Source organism: Hemicordylus capensis, chromosome 13, assembly GCF_027244095.1.
Source record: "Hemicordylus capensis ecotype Gifberg chromosome 13, rHemCap1.1.pri, whole genome shotgun sequence".
Taxonomy (NCBI): domain Eukaryota; kingdom Metazoa; phylum Chordata; class Lepidosauria; order Squamata; family Cordylidae; genus Hemicordylus; species Hemicordylus capensis.
Window position 1 is genome coordinate 23,218,017 of NC_069669.1, and position 19,854 is coordinate 23,237,870.

A 19,854-nucleotide genomic window follows, 5' to 3' on the forward strand; every position below is an offset into this window, starting at 1 on the left:
CCAACAGACATTAAATAATTGCTTCAATGCAGCTTTTCTTTAATTAGTACAACTTAAAGGGGGGGGGAGAAAAGGAAGAAAAAGAAGGAATCTTAAAAAACTGGAATCTTAAAAAACTATAATCTTAGAAAAGATTAACATAAAAAGATAAAATTATGTTTCATTAAAAGGTGCATAACCAAGAGACTGTCAGAAACACTCAGAAATCAACTACAGTATAGACCAAAAACTGAAAAATAAACTTTGTCAATCAGCCAATCCAATAGTCAGAGCCTTCTATAAACTCGAGAAAAGGAAAATCATACAACCAGAACTTATTTTGAATCTAAAAACAAGAATAATCACCTTCTTCTAAATACACAAAAGAGTGGGTGCCAAAAGGTCAGTGCCCATCTGTGTTTGATTCTGTTAGAGAGAAATTCAGCTGTAAACAGTATTGAACATATATTCTTTGCCACTTGTAATCCAGCCATGTCTTCTTTTCCAAAATCTAGTACATAAACTTGAATGTTTATGCGGAGAGGTGTTACATTGTTCAGATCGCATTTCCTTGGCCAAAACTGTCTGGGTGTAAGTCCCTAAATCAGTCTGAGACACCTCCTGATCTAAAGATATCTTTGCACTCAACCTACCTCTTTGCAGATAAATCTTGTTAAGCTCCTCCACAGCTATTTGAAAAAAATGATTGTAAGACATCGTTTTACAAACTTAATAATCTCTAGCCAAAAGTAGTATTTTACAAAAGTTTCTTCTTTAAATAGCCGTCTGCAAGAGAGACACAAGCTGAAATGGCTACTCCTTATTCCCTACTTTGTTTGACTAAGATTTTTATCACAGGGAATACAAGGTTATGCTCATGTATGGCCTTCAGGAAACTACCCCTAAAAAAACTTCTTTGGATTAATATGAATGATATGCCCAAAAGAAAAGATAACATCAAATTGTCTGTTACAGGGAAAACAAAAGTCCAGACACATCCATTAAAATCTGGTAGTTACCAATAAGAACAATCCCACACAGAAAGAAATAACTCATTTGATTCAAACTTAAATGTTTACAACAACAACAAAAAATTGTCCCGGCTGGGACAATAAAAACTTTCTCTGTTTGCTTTGTCTTTTTATAAACCACAGTCTGTAATTGTTCTGCCTAAAGATAAGGAGAAAAAGTTCTCACAACCAAGAAGCTGGGCAAAATTCTTATTCCCTAGTTTGTTTAACTGAGATTTTTGTCACAGGGAATAAAATGTTCAATTCTTATAAGGCCCTCAAAGAACTACCTTTTAACAACAACAACAACAACAAAAAGCCAAAAACGAATTCCCTAGTAATGAAAACGTCAAATATTTACACACCAGGATAATCTTTGACAACTATACTAAAATAGCATAGTTCAATGCATATAAGGCTTTTTAGGAATAAAAGTCCAGATTAATACACATCCATTAAATCTAGTAATTAACAATGAAAACAATCCTTTGCAGAGAAAGAACTCAGTGGGTTTAGACTAAAATGTTTACAAAACAAACAAACTGTCCCAGCAAAGGGAATTATAGCTTTCTCTGATTGCTTTATCTTTTTGTGAGTCACAGTCTACAGCTGTTCTACCAGAAGATAAGGAGGAAAAGTTCTCACAACAAAGAGTCCAAAGCTGGCTCTTAAAATTCTAATTGGGATTTCTAAATGGTCTTCACTTACTTTGTAACATTTTGTAACCATAAAGAACATTCATTCTGAAATGTCTCTCTGAAAGGCCGTCTTGTTGCTATTTTACCACTAGGTGGCAGCCTTCTGTCTCTTGAGGCTGGGGCGGGTCAGAAGTACAGACCCGCCTTCTGCTTCCTCCTGCCCATTTACGGGTCAGACCAGGGTAGGGTCCGGAAAGGGTCCAGGCTCCTGGCGGCTGTCTCCCCCCCCCTCGCACCCCCCCCCCCCAGCTGCAGTTGTTATTACTGTGGCTGTGGGAGGATGTGGGTGTTGGTGCTCAGTGCATGTGCGGATCCATGATCTTGAAGCGGTTTTTAAGCTTAGAATACGTTTCTCTACTTGGGGGAAATAAACCGGTCCATAACTTCAAACTTTTTTTATTCAAAGTCTTACGCAAGATCCACGGCAGTTATGTCCATGGTTGGCTACATAATCGGTCTTGGAGACAGACATCTGGATAACGTTCTTATTGATATGACTACCGGAGAGGTGGTTCACATCGATTATAATGTTTGCTTTGAAAAAGGTATATAAAAAAAAGTAGATTGAGCATTTATATGAATTAAAATGAATACGGTTGGATACTCTATTGGAGCTGAGTTGTTCCTTTTACAGGGAAAAGTCTCCGAGTACCAGAGAAGGTTCCCTTCAGGATGACACAGAATATTGAAACGGCATTTGGAGTGACAGGAGTAGAAGGAGTTTTCAGGCTTTCTTGTGAGCAGGTAGGCTATCGCAGGGGTTCCCAGCCTTTTTATCACAAGTGTGTCTCTTCTGTTGGACCCCTTCAGCGTGGACGCCCCATAGGGTGTGTATGTGCACACAAATCTGAATGTTAGTTATGAGACAGGTGACTCCAGTCACTGGCTTACATCCAGACTAGGTTACTCATGAAATAGTGGACTTGACCTGTTAACTTCAGTGGGAGTACTCAGTGCTAATTGTCTGAAGCCTGTCAGTCAGGCTGAGGGAGAAGAGGATGTGGAGCCTCGGCACATAACTAACCAACCAATCAGGAGCAGAGGAGGAGGATCTTCACCCGCCCCTTCTGCAGCGGACACATTGGCGATCCTCAGATGGGGAACAAAAAGCGCGGCTGCAGTGAGGGGAGGCAGGAGGGTGCTCCTCGGAGGGTGCCCCCTGGGAGCCCCTCCGATACCCTTAGGGGTACTAGTACCCCCTGCTGGGAATCCCAGGGCTAGTTGTGTAAAAGACTTTGATCCCCGTGAATCTACTTTCCCCTGACTTGCCGTCAGTCTCTAGTGGTCCAGACTCTAGTGGTTCCATCAGGTGGAAGGCAGGTTTTTTCAGAGGAGAGGCCTGTCTGGAGACACTTCCCCCTTGGGCTCAAGAGCCGCTCCTCTCCTTGCCTCAGCCGTGCGTGAGCAGGCCCAGTGAAGAAGAGCAATCAGGGCTCTTGGCCTGGGGGAAGATACGTCGACCTCATCAACAACCCCTTTGCTTGGAGAAAGAAGGCCAGGTTTGGGGAGGGGAAAACTCAGCACAGTGGTCAGAGTGGTGGTGATGAATGTGGGAAGTCAACGTTTCAATCCCGTTCTCCTGGGTAGATCATTGAATGGCCTTAGGTGGGCCAAAATCTTGGTCTCAGCTGTGTCACGAAATGGTTCGGCTACAAAAGTCAGGAAACGAATGTAGTTTTCAGAAAATCCACTCCTGTAATGTGTTCAGAGCCCCCAGAGGCTGTGCAAGACAGTCAAGGGGAAATGCTGCAAATGTGGAGTTGGGCTTGACCCTACAAATGCACAGCGTAAACCCAGCCCTTCATATATACTGGAAACAGGTTCTGCATATTATGCGCCGTGGAAGAGAGACCCTGCTGACGTTGCTTGAAGCTTTTGTTTATGACCCGCTTGTGGACTGGACTGCAGGGGGCGAAGCTGGCTTTGCTGGAGCCGTGTATGGCGGAGGAGGGCAGCAGGCCGAGAGCAAGCAAAGCAAGAGAGAGATGGAGAGGGACGTCACACGCAGCCTCTTCTCTTCCCGGGTCGCTGAAATCAAGGTGCGTCCAGTCGCCGCAGAGGAGTCCCCTGTTATTGCCTGAGCAATGTTTTCATGGTTCTTAGGACAGTTTTGTGGGCGGGTTTTTGTTTTTTTAAGAAATTGTGTTTTATCCCAAGTCTCTTTTGAGCTTGCTTCTCAGTTTTTGAAGGTGTTCATTGTATTTATTCTGTTAGTGTATTGGCTTCATGTGGAAGGCCTCTTGTATCTTACTGGTCAATAGACCACAGTCATGGAGAACAGTGTTAACTGACATGTGACACCCTTGATCAGCCAAAGTATGAGTTGGCATTAAAGTCTTCCAAAGATGGGTTCAGGAAACAGAAGGCAAATGTTCTTCTATTCCTTCAACACTTGGTCTCATCCATTTACAGCCTTTTATGTCTGCTGCAGGTGAACTGGTTTAAGAACAGAGATGAAATGTTGGCTGTTCTTCCTAAACTGGATGGTAGCTTAGCAGAATACTTAAATTTGCAAGAGCAGTTGACAGATGTTGAGAAATTGCAAGGCAAACTATTGGAAGAGATTGACTATCTGGATGGAGCAGAAGTGGGGGACCACCCAACGCACACGCTGCAGCACAGGTATGGGCGCTTTTCCTGCATGAGGCCTTGGCTGGAGGCTGTTGAAGTTGCCTACAGAGGTCAGCCCCCCCCCCCAATGAGGGCAGAGTTCTTCATGGCAGGGCTCAGGAGCCAGCAGTGGCTCCCATTGGCCCCATTGTGGCTCCCTGATTCATGGCTTATTTGGCCTGTCCAATAAGCTTCAGCCAAGGGCACATACTCCACCCAGCTCCATGCCCACCACACAGGGCTGTGCTTTCCCCAGCGCTGGCGGGGCTCCTTTTAAGGGACCTGGAACCCTCTTGAGCCCCAGGGCCATCTTGGAAAGTATGCCCAAAGTACTGGGCAGGGTAGCCTTTCCCAGTACTTCCCCCATAGATCACGGGAGTGGGGACTCTAGGAAGGACTTGACTTCTCAGCAGTCTGTGTGTGCCTTGTAAGATGGTGCTGGGGCTTGTTAGGGCTCTGTTTCTCTTTGTCCCCCCGGCCCCCATACTGGGGAGAGCAGATAAGTTGCCATGGTCAGCACAGTGGGAAAAGACTCTCGCACTGGAAGGTGGTGGTGGTGGTGGTGGTGGTGGTTTGCCAGATTGGCCCCTGCTTGAAAAATAGTGAAAGTCACTGAGTGAGGCTCAGTGGTCCCTCTCCTTCTTTGCATCTCTGTGCGAAATGAGTTTTGTTCTGGGCGGCAGGATCAAGGCAGGGTGTGCGCACCGCGTGCATTCAGAGGGGGGCCTTCCCAACTCAACCTGAGCGGACATCAGAAAACTTGTGAGCGCGCGGACGTGCGCACGCCTTAGAGGGGACATTGGTGAGGGTGTCGCTCCTGGTCCTTCACCACAAATGCAGTACGATTGGAAACTCTGGCCTGCACTGGGCAGGGGTTGGTTGCCTGATGAGGAGAAAAGAGCAGTCTCTCCTCTGGAGGAGTCGTCCCTTGCCAGCCACGGTTTTAAGTATCCGCGGTGGGGGAATTGTGACCGGTCCCGTCAACGGCGACCTGAGTAGCCAAGCTTTGGTGAGATTTTTTCGTGATTTGGGGTTTCCCCCCGTAATTGGGGGGGGTTCTGAGGTTCAGTCCGTTCATTCCTCTTGCTGACCCAGCCAGCTTCTCACGATTTAAAGTGCCTTTGAGTGATTTTGCTGGGTTCAAAATTTTCCAGAGGTTCAATTTGCTCACTGCTCTTGCTTATTTTTGGTGATTTTAAAGGGATCCTGGGTGACTTTTGGCCAAAAAAAATTGTATTTTCTCTTTGATTTTTCAGTCTTTTTGTGACTGCAGTTCCCCTAACCCCCTGATTCCCATTGATTTCAGTTGCTTGCCAGCTGTGAATTTGCCAACGGCGAGGTTTTCCTGAATGGATGGGCAAGGGATGGCTGCACTGTGTACCTCCAGGCTTCTCAGACTTTGGTCTGCAGATGTTGTTGGATTGCACCCCTGGCCTCCCCTCTCCCCAGTGGCCTTGAACTGGGGTGCTGGGACTGCCGTGCAGCCATGTCGGGGGCCTTGCTGGGTCCTCCTCCATGTCCGTGCCAAGAAGCGGCTATTGCTTGCGACAAGCTGGGTTTCCATAGCGACCCTCTGTGCTGAACGCCTCATGTGGAAGCATCCTGTAGCCTGCTGTGTGTAGCAAATGTCTTTTAAGTCACTGATGATGTTTGTAACTGGATGTGTGTGTGTTGCTTGCTTTTTACTCAGGTATTCTGAACACACTCAGCTCCAGACACAGCAGAGGGCTGTACAGGAAGCAATCCAGGTGAAACTGAATGAATTTGAGCAGTGGATATCCCATTACCAAGCGGCTTTCAATAATCTGGAAGCAACTCAGCTTGCAAGTCTGCTCCAGGAAATTAGCACCCAAATGGATCTTGGTATGAAGCTGATCAGGTGGTCCGTGCCCCCCCCCCCCCGCCCTTGGGCTTGCTATGAGGCAGAGTGAGGAGGCACAGGGACACAGGAAGCCGCCTTCCACGGAGTCCGACTGCTGGTCCATCGAGCGCAGGAGTTCCTACGCTGACTGGCAGTGGCTCTCGAAGGGGCTGGGCATTGAACCGGGGGCCTCCTGCCTGCAAAGCAGAGGCTCCTCCTCTGAGCTAGGGCTCCACCCCTTGAGGAGAATTTCCCACAGCAGACAGGCAGCACTCGCATGCAGTCACCCATCCAAACACAAACAGAAGTAAACCCTGCTTAGCAAATGGGATAATTCATACTTGCTACTGCAAGACCAGCTTGGTGCCCCTGATGAAGGGCCAATAAAAAGTTGCCCATGGTTGGTTACTGAATGGTCTGGTTTCTCTCTTGCAATCATGTGGGTTGCATCATTTGGACTTTCAGCCTTGGGTGCCTTTTGGCCACTGCAGTGCATAATTCAGAAATGTGGAATCACTGACCGGGGCGGCAAGGGAGTATGCTGTCGCCCCGCGCAGCGATTTTGAGCACAGTGCCGGCGGGGTGTGTGGGGAGTACCCCCCTTGCTGCCGCCGAACCAGCTGTCTGCCAGTTTGTGCACGTCCCTAGTAGAGACCTCAGTGTTGTGATATGGGAGAGCCGGAAGCTCCGCCTGCCTTAGTGACTGGTGCTGGTGGAACACAGGGAAGGTTGCCTTGTTCTGCTTAGCAGCTGAGGCGTGCCTGAATGGCTTCTGCCTGTGGGTTCGAATATGTCTCTTCTTGTTGCTTCCTGTTGAAGGTCCTCCGAGTTATGTGCCTGCAACGGCCTTCCTTCAAAATGCTGGCCAGGCACACCTGATCAGCCAGTGTGAGCAGCTGGAGGGAGAGGTGGGGGCTTTTCTCCAGCAGAGGCGGTCGGTCCTGCGTGGATGCCTTGAGCAGCTGCACAACTATGCCACGGTGGCGCTCCAGTACCCCAAGACAGTGTTCCAGAAGCACCGTGTGGAGCAGTGGAAGGCCTGGATGGAAGAGCTCATGGGCAATATGACCATCGACCGCTGCCAAGAGCTTTACCGGAAGTAAGTTGTCTGTTTGCTCCCGAAGCGGGAGGATTACATCCTTGGAAAGGCTTCAGTAGTGGATAAAATGAAGTCTTGTAATAAAAAAGACTGTCTCCAAATGTGGTTCATTGTTGGTGTCATTTATATGTCAGTTCTTGTACATAATTAATTATATTTGTGAATATATAACATTTTTTAAAAAGCGAAACTAATCAAGGAAGTAAAATATCAGAGATTCTTTCTAAACTGGCTGTTCTAATATGTAGTGTTTCAGAAAAACATTCATACCTTTGCAAATGTTCCTTCTAAACCTAACAAAATGCACAAGTTTTTGTTGTAAATAGCATGTCCCAAACTCTTTCCAGTGCTCAGTAAGAAATGTTTAAAGCACTTCTGAATTTATTATGTCGGGTCTGAATGCAATTTATTCCTTAATTGTAGCATTCATATCTCTTGATTTGCTGGGGTACTCTCTCAGAAGAAGACCATCGGGTTAGAGGGCTAGGCATGCATGGACAATGTTAGGCGTTGACTAGGCCTCTGTATTGTGGACAATGTGTGAAGCAACATTTGCATGCCTAGGTGGTCATCTTTTCCGTGTCGCATCTAGTGAAATCCACTCTTCTCACATCACGAGTCTCTCTCTTCCTCCTCCCCCTGCGCTCCACTTTCATTGGTTGTCAGCTGCAGGGCAGGGAAGCTTTTTCACATCTCATGAGTTTCATTAGGCAATACAGAGGAGAACTAGACACAGGGTTGCCCTCTTCAGTGGCAGCCATATGGCGGCTCTAATGCCTAGTTCTGATCATAGAGGTGGGAATACAGAAGGGATGGGGTTGTTTCAGAAGAGAGTTGAGAAGGGGAGTATGAATTGGGGCTACTTGCAGTTGTGCTTGTGTGTTCTTCATTGGAGCAAAAAGGAACAGAGTGGAAGGGATAATGTTTTTGTTTCACTCCTTAAAATGAGTCCTAGTAAGAACTAAGCTGCCTGCTTTCCTTTCACTATAAGCTTGAGAATTACCTCACAAATTAGCCCACTTCTGCCTCAAATGTTCACATGTCCGCCATCTTGAATTGGGGTGGATGACAGCACAAACTACGCCATTGAGGTGTGTCTACGGCTGTAGCAAACTTGGCTCATATTGGTCCAGGCATTGCAAAGTGGCCAGGAGGGGGGGTGCGTGGGGTGGACACACACACACACACACCGAGTGTCGGGTGATCTCATAAGCTTACTTAAGGAATAGATAGGCTAAAAATGTTCCGTAAAAGGTTAAGGATGACTGAAAGGGTGAAAGAAGAGAAACTGGAAGGGAGTATTCAAATACTGCAAGCCATTCTGAATCTGTGAGCTAGAACAGGATGCACCTCTTGAGTTGATGTGTGTAATTGTATTATGTTTCAGGTATGAAATTCAGTATGCTCCTCAGCCCCCTCCAGCGGTGTGTCAGTTCATAACGACTACAGAGATGACTTTGCAGCGATATGCCACCGATATAAATAGCAGGCTTATCCGGCAAGTAGAGCGTTTAAAGCAAGAAGCAGTCACGGTTCCAGTGTGTGAGGAGCAGTTGAAAGAAATTGAGCGTTGCATTAAGGTCTTCCTTCACGAAAATGGCGAAGAGGGTTCCCTGAGCCTTGCAAGCGTGATCATCTCTGCTCTGTGTACCCTCACCAGGTGAGAGGCTTGTGAGGTGCAGCATCCATGGTGAATGCCTTTTCTCCCCCACCCTTCCTAAAGAGGACAGTTTCATTTCCTACATGGGTACTTTTCTGGTTGCCTTAGTTGCTAATGTGCTGTACATAACAATCCTCACTACAGGGATTGCAAAATCTCCAGCTCCAGGGAGCAGCCATGGTGCCTAGTCTTCAGATATTGCAAGGCAAAGTTGCTGGATAAAGATGTCTGTCCTCGGCAGCCCTGTTCCTGTGCAGAATCTCTTACTGCCAAAGGGGATAAAGAGAAGCCCATCATGTCCCGTCCCCCCCGCCACAACGTCCCTAAGCCCAATAATCCTGCCACGTGCCCCCCGGCTGGCTCCTAGATCCCCCGAAAGAGGGGTCCAGGCCTGCCTTGCTGTGCTATGTCTGAGCCTTACTGGAGGTGGGGAGTTGAGCGGCACCAGGTGGGGTGTTTACCGACCAACTGGCTGCTTCGTTTAGGCGCAATCTGATGATGGAAGGTGCTGCGTCGAGTGCTGGAGAGCAGCTGGTCGACCTGACCTCGCGAGACGGAGCCTGGTTCTTGGAGGAGCTCTGCAGCATGAGCGGGAACGTCACGTGCCTGGTGCAGCTCCTGAAGCAGTGCCATCTGGTCCCACAGGACCTGGATATTCCCAACCCAGTCGAAGCCTCCGAAGCCATTCACCTGGCTAACGGCGTCTACATCTCGCTTCAGGTGAAAGATGCCTGCTGTTTGTTTGTTTCAGGTTGGAAAAGTGGGTGTTAGTTGCATACAAACAGAAAGGATGCACCCACAAAACGTTTTAGCTCTCCTTATGCAATTTGGTGGCATGGAGAATACATCCCAAGAGGGATTCTGAGGATGTAATGTTGCTCAGCACGGGCCTGTGGATGTGCTTTGAGAATATTCTTTTGTCGACAGACTCCTTTTAAACACACACACACGTGTAATCTCTTGAAGTGGAATGTTCTATTTTGTGTGCTGGCAGTTGGCGGGTGGGCACCGCTCCTATGGGTCTTGGCTTTCCAGAGGCTTCCAAAGGTGTGGCTGCACAGAGGATGTGAGAGAGAACAGCTGACATGGCAGCCCGAAGTGTCTGAGGAAGCCGTTCCAAGATACTCTTCTTGGTTTTAGAAGTCCATGCCATTCATTTATTCTTGTGGGCCTGGCGCCCAACTAGGTGGAGGCAGCCCATCTTTGTGGACATCCCTTTGTTCATGAGGGTCTGGCTGTTGCCAGGAAGTCATCCCATGAAAATGTGGGTAACTCTTTGACAGCTCAGAACAGTGTAGATGACCTTCCACCTCATTTCCAAAGACATCTCCTTGGAATAAGCCACTTGAAATGCCATGTGAGCTGGCAACTTTCTGGCATTCAGTTCTGTAGCAGTTAAGGCGCTTAACTAGACTTGGCAACTAGCGTTGGCAACTCTTACATCATGCTAAATAACACTATTCCTACTTTTGATAAAAACAGGCATTTGAAGCAGTGGATTTTTTTTTTACTCCTTAGCAACCTGCAGCCTGTTAGTTTCTGCAAAACCTATGGCCTTATTCAGTAGCTTGATGCTTATATCTTCTTTCTTCTGACAGGAATTGAATTCAAATTTCCGCCAGATCATTTTCCCAGAAGCACTTAGGTGTTTAATGAAAGGAGAATATACCTTAGAAAGCATGCTTAATGAACTGGATAGCCTGATTGAACAAACTACCGATGTTCCTTTGCAAACCCTGGTTGAATCTCTTCAAGCTTACCTAAGAAATTCAGCCATGGGGCTTGAAGAAGAAACCCACACTCATTACATTGATGTTGCAAGGTAAAAACCAACATGTGTTTCTCATCTTCAGCTTGGGTTTGTTCCCATCTCCATGTATTCATCATTACATAATGCTCACTTAAGAAATGAAGGAGGCATTTCTACTGATGGGAGCCCAGAAAGTGGGAATTCTAGGAGCTTCTGAGCTATCCATTCAGTATGTTAAGGTTCATGCTTGAGCTGCTTCTGAACGTGTTCTGCCAGTGGACTCCCAAGAATCCCAGAAGGCATTCCGGAATCATTGGGGTAGCACCTAGATCAGTAGGGCGGGGGGAAGAGTGGCCGTTGAGCACTAGAGCAAGACGGCAGCCTGGGGTGTCGCTTCCTGGCGCCCTGAGAGAGTGGTGCTTGTCACTTGCTGCAGCTGCAGCATGGTTGCTGAGTGAGGACATTGCCCCCAGAGACATGCGGATGTGTGCAGAATTTAAGGGAAAACCATGCAGTGGATGGCTTTATGCCTCTTTTCAATCCAGTGACAAACCTCCTACTTCTGCATGTTTTTAATTCTTCAAAAGCCAGATAGTTTCAACAACCATAAAAAAAACCATATCCTCCTGCTCTTGTTCCTCCCTCCTCTAGGATGCTTCATGCCCAGTATGGTGAACTGATTCAGCCAAGAAATGGTTCCGTGGATGAAACACCCAAAATGTCAGCAGGCCAGATGTTGTTGGTGGCCTTTGATGGGATGTTTGCCCAAGTGGAGACAGCCTTTGGCTTGTTGGTTGACAAGGTACAGGCCTCTTCCAGTGGCACTTCTAGAAGTCGCACGTGTGCCCAGGAAACGGACTAACCGTTTGCTCAAATCTCACGCAGCTCAACAAGATGGAGATACCTGTTGCTTGGCGCAAGATTGACATCATCAGGGAAGCCCGTAGCACCCAAGCCAACTTTTTTGATGACAACAACCATCGGCAAGTTCTAGAAGAGATTTTCTTCTTGAAAAGGCTGCAGACAATCAAGGAGTTCTTCAGACTCTGCGGTACCTTTTCGAAAACACTTTCAGGTAAATGCATCACAAGAAGTCACTCAGTCTTTACCATTCTATCTTGATCAAGATTGTAATCCATCTTGACCCTTTGAATAAAATGCACATAATTTCTCTGCTGCCTGGAGCCGAGGACGTCTCTGAGTGGGTTATCCTTCCCATGTTCTCCCAGACGGGACTAATTGAAAGTTGTTACAAGCCTTAAAAGCCCAGGCAGGATAACCCCACCCAGTTCTTTTAGTCCTGCTGTTCTCCTAGGCAGATGTTTCTAACAGCTCTTCTTAGCTCCGTTTATTCTTCATATTTATTCTGCAACCTACCCCAGTTCACTGCTTATTTCAGTCTTTAGCTTGCTTCACTCTTGAGTCTTTCTACGGTTTTTCTAACAACAACAACAAATTCCTAAAGTTTTTTTCTCTGTCTCCTCCCTGAATTTTGTTCTGTGCCTCTGGAGCGGCAACAGGCTGTTAGGCACTCCCCAAGGGACTGGACAGAGTGGGATTCCCGCACTCAGCTAGAGTGCCGGGTTAGGGTTAGGGTTAGACCCTAACCCTAACCCTCCCACGGCGGTGCCATTAACAGCCACGCCGTGTGCTCAGGATGAAATGGAGGACGCCGCTCAGGGGTCTTCTCAGCCCAGAGACACACAGCTGGTAGCCCCCACAAAGCTGTTGAAATGGGGGATGCCACACAGTGTCAGGAATTGCCTGGTCCCCTTCCTTTATGCAAGATGTCGTTGTAATGGGAAAACAGGAGGCTGGACTAAACCAGCAGGGATGTTCTTAACTAGACTGTCATTACCTGGACTGCCAGGTTTGAGCTGCAAGCCGTATTGCTGATTAACAGGGGTGGGGAGATAGAAGTGAATGAAATGTGTGCTAGCTCTGTGTACTCTGTTTCCAAGGCATAAGTTCTCTGGAAGAGCAAAACCCTGTGAATGGCCCTGTGCAGATGGTCAATGTGAAAACCTTGTATCGGAATTCTTGCTTCAGCGAAGACCAGATGGCCAAACCAATCAAAGCCTTCACAGCCGACTTTGTCCGGCAACTTTTAATTGGCCTTCCCAATCAAGCGCTGGGACTGACTCTGTGTAGCTTCATTAGTGCTCTGGGTGTAGATATAATCGCTCAAGTAGAGGCAAAGGATTTTGGGGCTGAAAGCAAAGTGTCTGTGGACGACTTGTGTAAGAAAGCCGTGGAGCACAATATCCAGATGGGCAGGTTTTCTCAGCTGGTCATGAACAGAGCAACCGTGTTGGCCAGCTCCTACGATACTGCCTGGAAGAAGCACGACCTGGTGCGGAGACTTGAGACCAGCATTTCTTCCTATAAGACGAGTCTCCAAAGAGTGCAGCTGCACATGGCTATGTTTCAGGTAAGGCTTTCCGGCCCGCTTATCTTTTGGGCAGCTGAGAGCAGGAGCAGCAGCAACCACCACCACCACATAATAAACGATTGTGGCTGCTGGAGAATAGGAGAGCTGATCTGGGAAGTGACAGTCTGGCTGTCCTGGCTGAGACCTTTCCTTCTGCAACTCAGATGTGTTGGGGGATATTGCTTGACCAGTGCTGCTTTGCGGGGCTCAGGTGGTGGCTGTGGCCGGGAGGGCCTTGGCACAGCTTCGGCTCGTGGGCCAACTGCAGCCTTCTGAGAAGGCGCATAGAAGGCTGCCTTACACAGTCAGACTTTGGTCCATCTAGCTCAGTAGTGTCAACACTGACTGGCAGCGGCTCTCCAAGGTTTCAGGCAGGAGTCTCTGTTCCCAGCCCTACCGGGAGACACTGCCAGGAAGTGAGCCTGGGACCTTCTGCAGGCCGAGCAAAGAGCTGTGGCTGCATCCCCAGCCCCAAAGCAGACCTGGCCATGCTTTGGTGATGTCACTGCAATGTCCTGTGCATGGGGCTGCCTTTGAGAAGTGCCCCCAAATGCAACTGCTACAAAGCCCTGCTGCCAGGCTGCTGTTGGGACCTCTTGGGTGGCTGTGCAGTCTCCAGTGACTTCCTCTTGGTGTTAGGATTCTGTCCAAGTGGCTGCTTGTTGATTCCCTCGGGTCTAAGCTGTTTGGGACTTCAAAGTGATCTCAAGGGCTCCACTGAGGGTCAGTCGGCCAATGTGGAGGACAGAGCCTCCCCTCTCCAAGCTCCTGCTCCTGGGAGGTTTCCGTCTCTCTCCCAATCTTTAGAAGGCTTCCAAAGATCTGTTTTTTGGGAGATGAGGTTCTCGTATGGTGTCGTCTTGGTGGAGGTTGTGTGTACCAGCAAAGGAGAGCCTGCCTCTGCATGAGGCAGGCTCTTCTACTGCTGAACAGCTTTTGCCCTCAGGAGGCATTTCCCCATGCCTCACCTGAATCGGCTTCCTTTGCCATTTCACCCACCCCGGTTTGAGTCCTGCCCTCAGGAGCAACAGAGTCCCCTCCCTCTCCCCCCCCTCCTCATGACAGCCCTTCAGATATATGAAGATGGCTCTCGTCTCTCCCCTTAGTTCTCTCTTCACTGGGTTAAACATACTTGGCTTCTTCAACCCTTCCTTATACGGCTTGGATTCCAGACCCCTTGCAATCTTCACTGCCCTCCTCTGATCCTTTCCCAGTTTATGAATGTCCGTAAAATGTGTGCTGCCCACAACTGGACACAGTATTCCAAGTGAGGTCTGACCAGCACTGAGCAGAATAGAACCATTTCTTCTCCGGATGTGGCACTACACTCTGTTGACGGAGCCAACAGCCACATTTGCTTTTTTAGGAGGCATGTTGGCAGAGTGTGGAAACCACTAATTAATGATTTCAGAGTAGTTTGTCCAACAGGTCAATAATTAAGTAGTCCTATTAAAAAAATGAAACTTGTGAACAGCTCCAAGGGAATAAGATAGAACACACTAAAGACTGATTCAAAGAGACTCAGTCCCTAATGCACAGAACCGTGCATGCTGCTCATGTCTCAGCCTAAAATGTCTCTCCCCGCACTCTGCTTTCCCCCCAAAGTGGCAGCACGAAGATCTCCTCATCAGTCGCCCACAAGCCATGACAGTCACTCCTCCGCCTCGCTCTGCAATTTTAGCCAGTATGAAAAAGAAACTTCACACCCTTGGCCAGATTGAAGCTTCGATTGCAGCAGTTCAGGTAAATTGCTTTACTCTCCCATGATTATTGAGGGAAGCGTCTACCAGGAGCACAGCTGCTGCATGAATATGTATGCTCTTGAGAGATTTCAGTTACCAGCTGATAGATGCAGCAGCAGCAGTAGTGGGGTGGCAGGAATGTTACTGAATTGCTTTTTAAACTTTTTGAAGTGTTTATATGTGTGTGCTGCTGTAATATAACCTGTTTGAGATAATGCAGATCTCATACCTTTAGTGAAAAAGGTGATGCATCATTCTGGCCAGGATCCAGTCAATTTTGTTCATCGGCCATCGTGTGTACAGAGTCACAGTTTCTCAAATGCCACAAGCAAATGAGTGAGCTGAAAAGCAAATTCAGTAGGAAACACCAGAACATACTCATTGGGGAACTAAAGCGTTCCCAAGGAATTACCAGTCTTTGGTTTTTCGTAATGGCTCTCTGCACTGCCACTGCATACGAAGCAACTTTTATCAGAGATCCATTCAGTGTTATTGCCTAACAAGTAACACATGTTGTCATGCAAGGCACAAGAGAACCTCAGTGCAACGTTTCTGAGGAGAACTGCACAAAGGCTAGTGTGGTTATACATACCTTTAGGTATTTCAGTTTCCCAGAAGCAAAGCCATTAGTTCATTGGAATAATCTTCCTACCTCCTACTGAATTTTATTTTATTTTATTCAATTCAACCTATTCGTATTCTGCCCAAAACTCTCATCTGGGCGGTAACACAATCATAGGAGATGTTTAGAGTTTTGTGTTCAGGTTTAAATACTATTCTGATATATATTTAGTAGCTTTATTATCAAATTTTGCAAAACCTGAGTCCAGAGAGCACACACCGTATGCAGAAAATCCCCAGAGACTCATTAGTGGCATCATCTTGGATGACCCCAAGGAAGAGCCCTCCATGCCTGCAGCAGTGTGTCCAGTTCGGCACATCCTGTCTTTCGACATACAAAGAGAGTCTCAGCCCACAATTTATCACCCTGCGCTGTATCCCAGACCTGATAATTTCAAGCTCAGTTGTCTGTCTGGAGATGCATGTGGCAAGAGCACCATGCAGCAGTGCCACTCAGTACCTGACCTGTGTTGAAATAAATGTTTTCAATTCTCGCTTTGGACAAGCTCCAGATTTTGCACATCTTTGTGGTCCCCGATAGCAGCCTTCTAGCTCAGCTGGGGGAAACGCTTGGAGGAGTTTGTATGTGGTGATTCTGTCCCTCCAGTTGATGGCCGTGGTCCTGCATCCCAACGCAAGCCACAGCCTGGCACCATTTTGAAAGGGCCACTCTGTGCCCCCTTGTGTTGCTCCTATAGTGGAGTACATGAAAGGCTTTCCCTACTGGTTGCCAGAATCCAGTTTAATGTCCAACTGTAGATGTGGACCCCTGCCCTTAATCATGGTATTGTATCTGCAGTGGCCCCAACTCTCAATAAAAACATGACTTGCTATTTTTAATTGCCCTCTGGCTATCTCAGGAAAAGCTGGCGGCACTTGAAGCTAGTATTGAGCAGCGTTTGAAATGGGCCGGAGGAGCCAATCCCGCCCTGGCGCCCGTCCTGCAAGATTTCGATGCCACCATAGCGGAGAGGAGAAACCTTGTCCTTAAAGAAGGTCAAAGAGCCAGCCAGGTACTGTGGGCAGCTGGGTGAGGGTGAGGTCGCTCTCAGTCGCATCTTTAGCCAGGGGTTCTCAAACCTGGCCCCCCAGATATTGGTGGGTGGCAGCAGTGGCCAGAGTGCCTTCTTCCTCCATTTGGAGGAGTGGATCCAAGGATGGGTTGCTCCTCTCAGCTGATCAGAGGCGGGGCCAATCAGAAGACGGCACACTGAGCCAGTGGGAGGGACCAGCCCCTCCAGGTTCCCGGCTTCGCCCTGTCTCGCTCACAGCAGGAGCTGTTTTCCCTTTGTGCTCCGATGGGTGCTGTTAAGCTTTATTGGCCCAGAGCGTCTCTTTGCTTCTCTGTCATGAAGCCTACTGAGCTCATGTCTAGTTACGGTTGCCACCGGCTGGTCTGGTGGCGCCTCGAGGCCGAGCCTCCTCTGTGACTTGGGGTGGTGCCCCTGGTCACCTGCAGAGCCACTTCTCAGTCTCTGGCTGCTTGGAAAGAGAGTCCTGAAGGCACACCTGTCTTCTCAGGCTCTCTGCTAACATTTAAAAAACCATTTTGATTGTCTTATTTAATTACAGTTTAACTAAGTTGTCATTTTAACGGGGGCGGGGGGTGGGTGGGTTGCTAGGGGTTAAGTGGCTGCACCCTGCCTGGAGGTTCCCACGTCAGGCAGTTTATAAATAAGACAAACAGAATAAATCCAGGGGAGCAAGTTTGAGACACCCTGGCTTAAGTCCTGCTCCTGAGGAGAAAATGTCCAGGATTGCCACAAGATGCTGTGGCAGCCTTCAAGTGCATTTGTGATTCATCTTCCTCTAAAGAAGCTTTTCTCCCCTTGTATGAGTTCCTTCTCCCCTTGCCCTGTCTTGCAGGTGACATTCCTGTGTAGCAACATCATTCATTTTGAAAGCCTACGTACCAGAACAGCGGAAGCCTTAAACTTAGATGCCGCCTTGTTTGAACTGGTCAAACGCTGCCAACAGATGTGTTCGTTTGCATCGCAGTTCAACAGCTCAGTTTCCGAACTCGAGCTTTGTTTACTTCACCGAGTGGTAAGTGCTTTAAACCAACACCACTAGGAAGAGGAGTTGGGGGATGTCCCCAAAGATCCAGCTGAGTTGCCGGCCGGAGGGAGGGCAGGCCGGCCGGAGGTGCTGCGGTGGGTGGGGTCACCGGGCCCAGGCTCCTCGGAGGCTGCCTTATCCTGAGCCAGACCCCCCTGGTCCCTCTCGCTCCGGATTGTCTGCATTGACCGGTGGCAGCGGCTCTCCCAGCTTCCAGGCAGAGGCCCTTCTCGGCCCTCCCTGGAGATGCTGCTGCCGCCAGGGGTTGGGCCTGGGACCTCCTGCATGCCAAGCCAAGCCAGGGGCTCTTGCACTGAGCTGTGGCCCCATCCCCTTAGGACGGGGTAGGCAACCTTGGCTCTCCCAGTTGCTGCTGCACTACAACTCCCATCATCTCCAGGGACAACAACTGGGGATGATGGGAGCTGTAGTTCAGCCACAGTTGGAGAGCCAAGGGTGCCTATCCCTGCCATAAGGAGACTGTCTTATGGTGCTTATTGGAATCTGGGCAGAGTGGAAGAGGAGGCTTGTGTGAGGAGGGCATGCTCCCCGAGCAAGAGCTGGCTGCTTGCCCTAACTCACCTCAGGGGCCGCCATATGCGTGAACGCGATCCTTGCAGCATGCGGCGCTGCTCAGCTGGCTGGGGAAACTGGGCTGGCCTGGTTTGTAAATGAGTTCAGTCCCTTGACCTGTGTTTGGGATCTGCTTCCACCTTAGGGCACCAATCTTGAGCATCCCATCGGCAGCTCCGAATGGCTTCTCTCTGCTCACAAGCAACTGACGCAGGACATTTCCACCCAGAGAACGGTGCAGACAGAGAGGGAGCAGCAAATTGAGTCTGTGTGTGAAACCATTCAGAATCTGGTTGATTGTATTAAAACTGTGCTCACTGGCCACAACAGACAACTTGGGGATGTCAAGCATCTGCTGAAAGCCATGGCGAAGGTAATGGAAGTAGGATACATTTGCATGGGAACAGAAGGTGTAGCCTTTGGATGTGGGCGGTGCATTTGAATTATCCCCAGGACGAACTCCGGACTCTTCCCAAGTGTTCTAGGTCCATGGAACCTAGACAGGTCGTCCTTGGGTTCTCAGGCACCCAGAGCACAAGCCCTGGTCTTAGGAAGGGGAGTTGCCTTGGCTAGCAATGTCGTTCTATGCTAGGCTGCCTAGCCCTCTGACAAGCCTTAATTCATGTTTACTTGATTACAGGATGAAGAAACCGCTCTGGCAGATGGTGAAGATGTTCCCTATGAGAACAGTGTTAGACAGTTCTTGGGTGAATATAAATTATGGCAAGACAATATTCAAACAGTTCTGTTTACCTTAGTTCAGGCTATGGGTCAGGTCCGCAGTCAGGAACACACTGAGATGCTGCAGGAAATTACTTCCACCTTGAAAGAACTGAGAACCCAGACTCAAAGGTGAGCAGGCATTATCTTTGTTCCTGGTCCTTTTGTAAAGTTGATAAAAGCAAAGATGCAACAGCCTCTAATGGCGATATTCTATTATTGGAGGCATAGAAACGTGACAATCCCCTAGTATCCAAGTATTCAGCATCTTATGCGGATAAGTATTTGAACCCATAGGAATCCTACCCACACAACTTTGGGATAATTTGATTATGGGGAAATTGACTGTGCTTTGGATACAGATGTGTGGTAAAAGTGTCTGCAAGTGTCTTCTGTCCTCCTCAAAAAACGGAACATAATCCACATGTAGATTTTTCTATCTGGTTTGGTTTGTCCAGCTATAAGATGTATCTAAATGAATTTTTACGGTTTTCTTTGATTTTTCGTAGTGTCTACAATAATCTAGTGAGTTTTGCGTCACCGTTAGTCACGGATACACCAAATGAATGCTCGAGCCCAACAGCTGCTGCTGCTGCATGTCAGCCGACGTTTGCTGCAGGTAATGCAGGGAGCCGGTTGAATCTCTGAGAGCTGGACTGCAGATGCAGATTCAGAAGTGGGGAGGGTTCCACTGGGGCAGCCCCCTCATGAATGGTCTTACCCTTCCTGCAGTGGTTGCAGATAGTCTTGGTTTGGAAATACTTTTGAGAAGCACATTTGGAAATACTGAAACCTCCCTCAGTTCAATTTACATCATAGGATTCCGTCATTTATCACCAAGAGAGTGTGAGATTCGCGTTTAAAATTTACCTTAGAAAACCAAAAAAAACCCCAACCCTGAGTATTCCTGTTTGATATATCATCAAGTATCATTTTGCTAAATATGTATGACCTATGTTTTTATTTTTTAAAACTTTGAATATGAATTACATGCTTCCATTCTCCTCCTTGATTATAAATTTCAATTTGCTTTTATGGCATT

At 48.1% G+C, this 19,854-nt stretch overlaps 1 protein-coding gene across 1 annotated transcript in view; it reads left to right on the forward strand.

Moving 5' to 3' along the window:
* SMG1 (SMG1 nonsense mediated mRNA decay associated PI3K related kinase) overlaps positions 1-19,854 on the forward strand; it is a 77,051-nt gene that overhangs the window by 53,617 nt on the left and 3,580 nt on the right. Inside the window, exons 43-60 of the mRNA XM_053276198.1 lie at positions 2,094-2,232; positions 2,322-2,431; positions 3,508-3,726; positions 4,119-4,309; positions 5,988-6,160; positions 6,978-7,257; positions 8,645-8,917; positions 9,403-9,637; positions 10,516-10,739; positions 11,319-11,469; positions 11,553-11,742; positions 12,629-13,098; positions 14,704-14,841; positions 16,322-16,474; positions 17,328-17,507; positions 18,238-18,465; positions 18,733-18,944; positions 19,322-19,431. Of these exons, the coding sequence (XP_053132173.1) occupies positions 2,094-2,232; positions 2,322-2,431; positions 3,508-3,726; positions 4,119-4,309; positions 5,988-6,160; positions 6,978-7,257; positions 8,645-8,917; positions 9,403-9,637; positions 10,516-10,739; positions 11,319-11,469; positions 11,553-11,742; positions 12,629-13,098; positions 14,704-14,841; positions 16,322-16,474; positions 17,328-17,507; positions 18,238-18,465; positions 18,733-18,944; positions 19,322-19,431 (3,676 nt within the window). The remainder of the gene's footprint in view (positions 1-2,093; positions 2,233-2,321; positions 2,432-3,507; positions 3,727-4,118; positions 4,310-5,987; positions 6,161-6,977; positions 7,258-8,644; positions 8,918-9,402; positions 9,638-10,515; positions 10,740-11,318; positions 11,470-11,552; positions 11,743-12,628; positions 13,099-14,703; positions 14,842-16,321; positions 16,475-17,327; positions 17,508-18,237; positions 18,466-18,732; positions 18,945-19,321; positions 19,432-19,854) is intronic.